The sequence below is a fragment of the Geospiza fortis genome, unplaced genomic scaffold, assembly GCF_000277835.1.
Source record: "Geospiza fortis unplaced genomic scaffold, GeoFor_1.0 scaffold164, whole genome shotgun sequence".
Lineage (NCBI taxonomy): Eukaryota > Metazoa > Chordata > Aves > Passeriformes > Thraupidae > Geospiza > Geospiza fortis.
The window spans coordinates 564,396-576,169 of record NW_005054426.1 but is presented as its reverse complement, the minus strand read 5'-3'; the positions used below and the strand labels follow the sequence as shown (position 1 = coordinate 576,169).

The window sequence follows — 11,774 nt, the reverse complement described above, 5'->3', positions numbered from 1 at the left end:
CTTTCTCCTTCCCTGCCTCTGCAGGGTCTATTCATGGGGCAGGTACAGGCCTGTGCTCCCCAGTAGAAAAAAGACATGGACACACTGCAGTGAATCCACTGGAGAGCCATTAAGATAAACCTTAAGATGAACAAGGAGAAGCTGAGAGCATTGGGATTGCTGTACCACAGGAAAAAAAGGCTCATTGGATATTACCCATGTGGCCAGTTGGAGAGCACAGAGCTAAAACCTTCTCAAGGGCATCCAGTGAAAGGACAAGAGGCACCAGGCACCAATGGAAATGTAGGGAGGGCAACTTAAACATTAAAAAATCCTTGGTGTAAGGGTGATCAAATACAGGAAAAGTTGTTGAGTCTCCATCCCTGGAAATACTCAAAACCCAAGTGGACAAGTCTTGATCAACATCCTCTAGCTGACCCTGCTTTGAGCAGGAGGTTGGACCAACTGATCTGCAGAGATCCCGCCTAACCATAGCTGCTGATTCTGTGGCTAAATGGTTTCTGTGCACTTTCCTCAGCTGGGAACACTGGAATCTGGCAGCAGAAGTATTAACAGATACTGGGATTCATCATTATTTCTCTGTTGGCACTATTGTAGTCTCATAGCCCTGCTGGCTCACATGGAATTTCTGCAAACCAGAAGTGCTGGGGTATTTTTCTCCCTCTCTCATGACCACTTGTGGCATTCAGTCCTATGTAAAGCCATGGTTATTGTAGAAAGGGAAAGAAAATTCTGAAAACTTACTCATTTCCATGTATTCTGGAGTCAGCCCAGTGAAAGGTTCCAAGATGTAGTCAAGATCCCATTGCTGAGGGTGCTTGGATTGGTTGGTATCCATTTCCTTTACCTCAGTTTTTTCATCCTTCAACTTCCTAAAGAGCTTCTTGAGCTTCCTGAGGAACAAAAGTTCAGAATGAACTAAGTCTGGTTTTTTTTTTCCCCTAAAAGATTTGGCCCAAGTCTGCACAGCAACACAAAATTAATCCTGTGTTACTTTGGTTCATCACAGTGGGAGTTTACACCACCCTGGGAAAGTTCAGATGTTGTTTATTGACAGGTACATAGTGGAGTTGAATCCAGTACTTTATAATAATTTTTCTCTCTAGATGCATATTCCAAGGGGGTCTTCCTGAAGATCCTGGAACCTAGATAATATTAGTAATTAGTACTATCAAGAACAACATAGTGAGTACCTCTATTTTAACAAAATGCAAAATGTAGTGGTTTCATTCCACATTTGTACTACAGGCACACTTTCATCTCAATAGAGAAATTGGGAACTTCCAGTATAATAGAATTTTAATGTCAAAAAATTGCCAGATGCTCATGGGTTGCACAGAAAAGCTGCAGCTGCCCCATCCCTGGAAGTGTTCAATGCCAGGCTGGATGGGGCTCTGAGCAAGCTGGGATAGGGGAAGGTGTCCCTGCTCATGGCAGGGAGCTGGAACTGGATGAGCTTCAAGGTCCCTTCCAACCAAGGCCATTCTGTGATTATGGGATGTTTCCAAAAAAGAGGGTGCAAGAATGTATACTGACAGTAGAAAAAGAAATATCAAACATTGTCCCACTGAAATGGGGATACAAATTTAATGACAATTTAATGACATTGACAAATAAATTAGAGTAAAATGAATTATTTCTTAATGAAGAGTAAAGTTTTCCCAATGTTCCCCCACCCCCTGTGATATTTTAAATACACATGCATCAGCAACTTCAAGCTATTTTATACACTGAGAAATTCCCATGGAAAACCACAGTAGAGTGAGGAATTTCTTCATAATCAAGGCAGCAAAATACAGTCAAATTAGCATAAAATAGCCAGATTTATACTTATTGCATATCTTTCTTTTGCAGATGATATTTATCTTCCACAAAAATATATGTCACTATTTTACAGTTCTTCACATATGTGCCATGAGTGGAAATCCAGACTAATTCCAATGATGTTTTGCCAGTAGTGTAAGCAGGGCTCTCCCACAAAATCTTCCCACACAGCTTGTGATAAACTCTTTGAACTGTAGGTGTGTGGCCTGGATACAGGAATATTTGGGAGAAGGGGTTTTCCTTTGGACCTCCAGAGAAGCAGAACCACTTTCCTGGACCCTGGCTTCAGTAGCAGGGCAAGGCTGAGGAACAAAGCTGGCAAACACAACAAAGACTTTGCTGTGTGAGTTTATTGCTTCATTCCTAAATTTGCACTGAGCCATGGGATCACTGTGTTCCCACAGTGACTGAGGAATTTCTGCACCTACCAGTGTTTACAAGACCCATTCCATTTCATCACCAGTATGGAGGAATTTGGGATTGGAAAACACTCTTTAAACAGGTCTAGATTGCATCAAGCCCTCTCAGATCCCGGATCATAAAGTTTCAGAAATCAACAGGACAACTCTTGGTTTTGTTTGAGGTAGAAGGAAGATGTAGCTCCCAAGTCTGACGGTAAAATCATCAGTGCTTTGGCATTACTGGTAACCAGGACACTCAGATTGCACAGTTTTAATGAAAGGGTGGGGGTAAGTTTAAAATACTTCACGAGACAGAATTAGATTAATCCTTTCAAAGACTTTTACCTCCTACATCATGCCAACTCAGCCATTTCAAGACACTAGATTCCCTTTCTCCCCCTGTGCCTTTATGGCAGCCAAGGGAACTTGTCAGTGATAGAGGTGATGTATCATTCAGAGGGTGGGAGGCTGGGGCAGGATTTAAAATAATCAAAGAATTCCCAGGATGTTCTTCCAACATATCTCAATTAATTTCCTAATGTGAGGGACTCTCAGAGGACGGTGAACAATAGATTCCAGACAATGCTAATTTCTGTTCCAATGAAATTATACAAGCTGTATATGTCCCTCACACTTCTGTGGGCAGATGAGAGTGAAGATGATCTTGTTGTCACAGCACAGCAGCAGCTGAGATAAAATTTGAGTGTGTTTAGATGTGAAATCTGTGCCCGTGTGATCTAATACTTCAGCTACAGCACCACAGAATCGAGTTCTGGAGATTAATACATACACACATCTCCCACAAGAATCTAGTAAATAAAAAATTTGTTGTTGGTTTTAATGTTTATTTGGGAATACACCAAATCCAGGGCTCAGTTGCTCAGAATAATTTTTAATTTTTCATCTGGTTATCTCTAAGCCAGGCATGATGAACAGCAACTTTAACCATTTGGAGTTCAGCTTTGAAGAGTGTCTGCATGCTTCTTTTTATGGCTGTTTGTTTGTTTGTTTGTTTGGGCTTTTTTGTTTTGTTTTGTTTTTTGGGGTTTTTTTTGAAAGATCAACTGACTGAAAGCAAGCCAAACCAATTATTTCAAATTTTCCACAAAAAACAAGAAGTACCTTTGTGTCATATCCAAGCATGTGAAGTTTGAAACCAAGCAGAAATGTGTCAGAAAGTTACAGGAACAGAGAAGAGGGATTTGCAGGGTGTTATTCTCCAGCTACATAGCAATGGGCAGCAATAGGGCAATGAAAATTAGTTTTGCAGAACCCTTTATCTGTATTTATGATTGTGATGCTAAAACCGAGTATGCTTTTTAAATGCCTTTGTTTGAAGCCCGTTTCTTAATTACCCAGATCAACGTTTTTAAAGAAAATTGACAGAAAAAGAGTTCTTTTAGCTTCTGATTTTTTTCCTACTGGGCAGCCCCCCACAGTGAGGAAGTGGTAAGCTGGCCCAATCAGGATGAGTGTCCCAGAAGCTTTGTGCTGAAGAGGCTCATGCAGCAATGTTTCATGATTCCACACAGATCTGGGCAAAGAGGGAAAACTGTAGAGCTGTAGAATAGCCATTATTTCTGGTTGTTTTGCCAGGGAATGTCCAAAAGCAAGGTGCACCCTTAAGGAAACTGAACAGAATGTGAGAAGAATCAATGCAGGATGAGAAAGAAAGAAAATTACCATGGTTTTGTCAGGCTGTGTCTAGAGGAGTTAAAAATGCCACTGCAGCTTCTCAGAGGGGATTGGCACCAAATTATTGTATTAGGTAAGAGGTGGGAACATGGTTGAATTATGCTGATTGTAATTCCCAGTATAACCAATAAGCACTGCATTATGCACGTTAACAAGCATCTGAAGTGAGCATAAAATCACTACCTGTCAATAACCCTCAAGATTTTGAGAAAAAAATATGATGAAAAGAGAGAAATCAAGCTCCAAGCGATCCTGGCTGGGCTGTAAGCACATGGTGATTAGATGAAGGCTCCTTTTCAAAAATCAGAGAGATGATTCAACAGTTTGTCTTTTGATACAGTAAGAAGAAGCAGCTGGATTTGGGGGATCTAGGGGAAAGAATGATGATGACTGGGAAAAAACAAAAAATTGTGGTGTGAGTGAGAGTGGAATGGATAGAGGCTGAAGAGGTGGGGCATCCGGAGGGCAGGCTGAAAGAGAACAGATGCAGGAAAATTACTTTGTTGGCACAAGTGTTTGTGTCTTCAGTGGCTGTACAATTGGGATTGTTCAGCCTGGAATAAAGAAGGCTCCAAGGGGACTTAATTGAGTCTTCCAATGCCTGAAGGAAACTTGTGGGAAAGATGGAAATAGACTATTGAAAGTGATGGAGTGCAGGGAAAGGGGGAATGGCTTCACACTGACAGAAAGCAGGTTTACATGGGATATTGGGAAGAAATTCCTTTCTGTGAGGATGGAGAGGCCCTGGCACAGTTTGCCCAGATAGGCTGTGGCTGTCTCATCCCTGGAACTGTCCAAGGCCAGATTGGATGGGGCTCTGAGCAACCTGGGATAGTGGGAGGTGTCCCTGCCCATGGCAGGGGATTGGAACTGGGAGATCTTTAAGGTTCCTTTCCAGACCAAACCATTCTGTGATTTCATGATTCTATGAATACTTGCTAGAACAGAAATGCATGTGGAGGTTTTACATGAAAAGACAGAAAGCCCCTAGAATCCAGCTGCCAGGAACAAAGGATTATTTATAACAGGCGGGGTTTTAACGCTCTCCTTCCCACTGATGCTTTTTGATCTGTAGGATAATGGAAAAAGGTGCAGAGAGAAAGCTAAACAGAAAAGATTGCTAGGTTGAGTAGCTGGAGCACTTGTATCTGGACAGAAGGAAGAGCACTGACCCAGACTCTTGTGTCCTTCCCTGTAATTTCCTTTCCTGCTTTTGGGAAGGAACACTGAAGATCCAGGCCTTCCTTCAGTCAAATTCCTACAGTCAGTTGACATAAAGAAACACCTTCTCACATTCACAGGCACAAGAAGGAAGAAGAGGAAGTACAAAAGTATCTAAATTTCTTGCTCTCACACAAATTTTTGGTACAGCCATGCTTCCTTGGCACACTCAGATATCTTGGATTCTACAAGTTTCAGTTGTTTCTCAATCAGAGGAAAACAACAATAAAAAACAGGAAAAGAAAAAAAAAAGGCAAAAACCCCCACCCAAACCTTTAATTAAGAATAATTTAGTAAAGGTGAAAAACAACATAAGAGATAACAGCTATGAAGGGGTGTATTTAAATGGATTTCATTAACTCTTGGTATTGTCATCCAGCATATTTAATTATATTTTGAAGGAAGTGATGGAAATTGATGCTGAATAGAAGGGCCACAACCATGGCCTCACTAAATTCAATAGTTTTGCTGTTTGCTTCAATAGGGCCAGGATTTCACCCTAAGGGTTTAACACCAAGGTCAAAAACAGAGAGTAATAAAATAACCACATGGATGGGTTTTTTTTCAGTAAGTTCAGAAAAAAAACAGAACTGAATAAAAAGGGTCTTAAAAGAACTCTCGGTTAAGGCTTTCAAGCCCTGCAGCCTTTTAGGGTCAATTCCTATGGCAACAGTAAAAGAATGATGGTATGTGACACATCTGAGTGAACTTTGGCATATTTACATCTGTTAAACTTGTGAATTCCAGCCCCGCAGAACACACATTTCAGTTCAAGAGGGCTTAGTTTTCTATAATTCAAATCTTGTTGCATTTACCTAGCTGGTTTGCTATAGCTGGGTGCAGAAATTTAAAAAAGAAATCATGCAAGGTTCAGGAGATCAGCAATTATATCTATCATAGCTGCAGCAGCAGTTTCTACAGAAACATTGAAGGAAAAGCAAGGATGTGTCCCCAAAAAATGCAGGGCTGCCATCTGAATTTTCCCTCCTCACCCAGTACTGACCATGGATAAAGCATAATGAAGACATGGAAAGATGCCTCCCAATTCTTTCCAGTTTGGGGTTCTAGGCACATAAAGGATGGCTGTTGCTTGCATCATCTACTTAGCAGTAGTTTTTGAGGAGAAAGAGAAGAAAACGGGATTTGTGATTTCTGCAAATCACCTAATACGCCTTGGGTTTTTTGGTGAATCAAATTAAAAGATTTCCTGAAAAAAGCCTTGAAATCCTAAGACTTCAGTGAGGAAGAAAATGTTTTTTGATGAGAGTCATCAGATAACTCAGCAGAGAGGTGCTTCCATGTTACAGATGCGCACGAGACAGCACCAGATTCTGAGGACCAAATCACCATTTATGATATCCTCTTCTGTCTCTCCACATGGAGAAGGTTGGTGGCAGCACCTGGACTCTGACCACAGTGAAAATACAGGGAGCCAATGGAAGAATCTGTGTTATTCACCCCGACTCTCAGTCCCTCCAAAGAGGCACAAGGCAAGGGGGAATGAAAAATGCAGCTGCTGGTACCCTTGAGGAACCAGCCCAAACCAGTACAGCGGTACATTCAGGAACAGGAGGCTAACTCTGATTTAATTATGTGCTCAGTTATTCTTCTGGTGCAAATAGGTCCGGGGAGAAGGGCCGAACCCTACAGACACACACACAATTTTCTTGGGAATGCAGACAAGCAAAGAAAAGCAGATATGTTTATTCCAATATGACAAGATAGCCCTGTGACTGAAATGAGGTAATTATCTAGGAAGGGGACGATGAAAGATGATTGTTTTCAAACAGTTTTAAAAACTGAGGCCACCACAGTTTGTTAAATGAAGGGTGGGGGAGCAGATCTGAGGGAGAAAAATTAGATGAAATTATGACATTCTTACACCAAAGGGAGGGAAATTAAAAATAATTGGACATGACTTTCTGTTTGGACTAGATCAACCTATGCTTTCATGAGTCAAAAATAATAAATACAGTATTTGTAACATCATAAAATTCCCATTTAAAAAGTCCAGTAGCAGTACGTTTTTGGAAGATGAGAAACAAATTACAGCAGGTTTACACTGAGAAAGCTTTAAGCCTTCAACATGTCAGATATTTTGGGAATGATTTATCACCCTTTTCTCAAAATAAAATGTAAACTCAATGAGATGCAGACACAAAACAGGCCTTCCTATTAAACGCTGACACAAGAATAATGAAACCATCCATAATATACATCTGATTTGTTTGGGAATTTTTTTCTCTCTCTCTATTTAAAATCCTTGCAAGAAAAAAATGTTCTTGCTGAGAAAAGGGAGGAAAAGGGCTCATTTGAAATGTATTTCATATATTTTAAGAATCACTCTTCTTTATTTCTAGTTAGCATCATCATGGCCTTATGCATGTGACCTGAAAGCTGCTGACACCAGAGTTGGAAGATTCTGCCTCATTTTGGTGGAGCTGAGATGTCTAAACCTGACTCTTCATCTCCAACATTTCACAGGCCACTGCCACCATGAAGCAAACCTCCCAAGACGCAGAAGCAGGACTTTTTCAGTGGATTCTCAGTGCCTGAAGATCCCCTTGGCACTGGTGATTTTTCCTGCTGTATTTGGAGCAGGGAACTGAGCACTGAAGCAGTACATGGCAGAAAGGCACTGAGCTGTCAGTATCTCTGCTTGCTCCTGCATCATCCCAGAATGACATAAAGGCACCTTGGAAATGTGTGGATTTCATCCCCAAACCCATAAAATAGTCATAGATCAAGTAATAGATTTTAACATTTTTTATGGGCTATTGCTTTCCCCCACGATATCTCCCCTCCACTTTGTGCTAATTTGTATTCAATGCTGCTGTCCTGAAAGCTTCTCTGAAAACTCCCAGGAGATCTATCATACCTTATCTGTTTTCTCTGGTTTCTAAAATTAATTTAAATAAATTATTTCATATATTCCATCATTTTCTTTAAGCCATTTAGTGAAGATATAGCAAATTATTCAACATAAAATACAACCAGATCATTTCACCGCAACCAAAATGTGATTTATCATCACATTCAATTAGAACCCACTGAAGGGAGTGGCAAAAGTCCCATTTATCTGAATAGGGATCAAGGCTTTGATTTACTGTGCCATAGGAATAACATATAATGGAAAAGGCCAGGATACATACGGGATTCCAATTTCAAAGAGATTGTTTTGAATCAGTTGCTTTCCAAGCATGATGATGCTCAGCTGAATGCAGAGTTCCATCAGACACCCTCCTGGAGCACACTGCAATTAAACAAAACCAGAGAGTGTGAAGGGATTTAGAGAATTAGTTTAAAAATATCCACTTGGGAGAACTGCCGGTGTCTCCATGTGCCCACTGTCCCTACCACCACTTTTTTTGGGATCACGGAGCTCATTGATTACTTCAAATCTGTGTTTGACAAGGTATTTCATCTCCTCTCATTAAACTTCATTATAGAAAATACGCAGAGCTCTGAAACAACTCACGGTGCCCTGGGTCTCCTATATTTCCTTTAAAAATATTTACTATATAATCAATGTAATAACCATAATGCAGGATCACCGATACTCTTCCAACCTGATGTCTCCAGGGGGGGAAAGAAAACCTTCAATCTTGTAAAGACTCTTATGTCAGCTTTACTGTCAAACCTTGAGTACATCTCTCAGCTTTCAAGGGAATACCCACAGCAGCAATCCCCTTCATGAGGGGATTTAAAAAAAATAAATGTTTATAAGTTTAGCACAAAATGGCTCCAGGTTTTTAAGCTATTGAATTTGCCAAGCTTTCAGCGATCTGCAGAATGGGAAGCCAGATTCACACTTCCTGAAGGCCTCAACCAAACCATGGAATGTTTGTGCCTTAGTGCCCAGTAATAAAGCACAGAAATGGTGAAGCTTCACCTAAGAAAGACCATGAAACAGTCAAAACTGCAGAAAGAAAGAATATAAAGTTTCCTTAGATGGGCAGCCTGGGTTTTGTTTATTCAAGTTGAAGATTTAACCTCTTATTTTAACATGTGTTTTCTATTTTTCCCCTGTTGTCTGTAGTCCACTGAACATGGTACACATATTTCTTTGTGTAGAGGATTTTATTTGTAATTTGAATTTCATATGTACTTACCTCTTCCATCCTGTAACCTTCAAACACATACACATAATGACCAGGACGGCCAACAAACCTAAAAGCAAAAATAATATATAAACTAGAATAAAAACAGAAAAATAAGCTAATATTGACACCATGATTTAATATAAAAACACAAAAATAAGTTAACTTTGAAATCAAGATTGTTCATTTGCATTAGTCAAAATATTTCAGAAGTTGCTTCTTAAACATGAATTTTCAAGGGCTCAGCATCTATTCAGCTTTGATTATTTCAAAGAAATAGGCCTCTATAAATTATTTTCTACTACATCTGGATAAAATAATTTTAATAAATATTTTTCAGTGGTAAAACAATATAATTAAAAACACCTCACTTGATTAGAGATGGCAAATAAACCTGGGGACACATATCCTAATTCACATTCTCTTACATGTGAATAATGCCCTGAATGGAATTATTTATACATCTGTACACAATCAAGACTCTTCTGGCTACACCAGGAGAAACAATGATATTGACTTTATTCGAACCATACAACACAAAAATATGGTTAAAAAAAGAGAGAATTTGGTGACTTTTTTTCATTGGTGTCTTACAATATTTGCAGCTGCTGGCAAAATGCATCATTCATCCTCAAATGAAAGGTGCTGGATAGGATTAGTGAAGACTAGAGATTAAAAAATTTTACAGCCCCCAAAAGGAAGAGCAAAATGATCGTAAACAGAATCCAGAGGATGTTTTAAACTTTTTTTTTGGCCAAAGTTTTAGCAAAGAATAATTTTAAGCTTCCCATTCAAAAGCATGTGGATGACTGGGTCCCAAAATAAAAGGATTTTGAGCCCATAGGAAGTCACACTTATTTAGCAGGACAGCTGAATTAGCTTTTTGGTCAATCACTTCACTTGCCAGTTGACTGTAGTCATTTCTTAATTTGATATGTGAGAATAATGCAAAATAATGTGAAAGTAATAGAAAAAAGAGGTCCATAATTTTAAATTAAATAGGAAGACCTTTCTTTGCCAAATGATGCTTCAAGGAAAATTTGTTAAACTGTGGAAAGTTAAAGCCTGTAAGCACCACCGTTCATTATAAAAACTACACTTTTTTAAAAAAACAAAATGAATTATTAACTTTAGATAAACCTGTCAAAGACATTTCCTCAGACCTGGCAAAGATGACCACTCCCAGGCCTTTGTGCCCATTTTTATACACAGATCCACTAATATAGACACCTTATATAAAAATGCATATACAGAAATACATATATATAAAGGATATTTATCCTACCTTCCTTTAAAAAAGGCAACATAAAAAATTGATGCATAAGAATTCACAAACTTCAGCAGGAATGCCTTCAAAATCAGTCTTTCCTCAAAAGTTTTCTCTGTTTTTGGTATTTCTGGGGGAAAAAAAAGCAAACCAGAGAATTGAATCAGTAAGTAATATAAAAATCCCTGAATCCCCAAACATGTACAAAAAACCCCCAAACTTCAAACTTTGGGCTTATATTAATTTTTCTTTTGTACCTCTAATTTGTACCAAAGCCACTAGGTCTGTCACTGAGACCTGATTTCCAGAGATATTCAATTCCACAAAGCAAAAGCAGTATAAATTACTCTGCTGTGTATATGGATATTAACATACACGAGTATATCTGCTACACAGTTACACAACTAAAATAACAAAACATTCATATTCTCGGTTGAGGAATGTTGAAACCAAAGTACAAAGACTTTCAGCCAGAAAAAAAAACACCTTAAAAGCATCCTTAACTTGTAGTCCACAACCCTTCTTTTCTCTGGTGAGATTGTTGAAATGTTTAATGCTAAATACAAGACTAAATACATTTTTGAATAAGGTATTAAGTGAATTAAGTGCAAAAATAATGGCACGTTTTTGTTACCAATTCACTACATGTGTTCTGTATTTCAATATTTCTTTTTTAAAATATTTTCAGTATTCATTATGTTCCCAGATTTATTTTCAATTTCTGTGGAAATTTTCTGGCAGCAGAAAGCACAGGTTTTTCAAACTGATGGTAGGATCATTTTTTAAAGATTTTATGTGGGTGAAACACTTGCATTTCTCTGCTCATCCTGAGCTGTATCTAATGTGAGAGAAGATAATTTTATGAGTAAATTTATCATTCTTGGCTGAACTTCTGTGGCACAAAGAAAGTGTGGAATAATAAGGAGATCCAGAGCTCTGGCTTAAGGACTTCATTAAAAATACTGCTGTATTTGTACAGTTTTGTTTCAGGCACAGTTTGAGTGTTCTGTTTGCTTTGCTGTTGTTTTGGAGTGTCTTTTCTTAAAAAAGCTGCATAATTATTTTTGCACTAAAGGAAAAGAAAAGCCTAATGAGCCCTCACAGCCTGACTTTCTTTGTGATACTTTCAACCACATTTTCATAAAAGATCAGTGCGCAACCTGATGAGCCCTATGGCATAACCCACCTGTAAGTATAAAAAAGCTTAGTTAAACCTTCAAACAATTTGTAGGTGATCCCATACACTGAATAGATCTGCAAGAGAAA

At 38.8% G+C, this 11,774-nt stretch overlaps 1 protein-coding gene across 1 annotated transcript in view; it reads right to left on the bottom strand.

Moving 5' to 3' along the window:
- ANO2 (anoctamin 2) overlaps positions 1–11,774 on the bottom strand; it is a 143,580-nt gene that overhangs the window by 16,817 nt on the left and 114,989 nt on the right. The window contains exons 18-21 of the mRNA XM_031061805.1: positions 10,527–10,638; positions 9,254–9,311; positions 8,294–8,394; positions 745–893 (exon numbers count right to left, since the gene is read on the bottom strand). Coding sequence (XP_030917665.1) covers positions 745–893; positions 8,294–8,394; positions 9,254–9,311; positions 10,527–10,638 — 420 coding nt within the window. The remainder of the gene's footprint in view (positions 1–744; positions 894–8,293; positions 8,395–9,253; positions 9,312–10,526; positions 10,639–11,774) is intronic.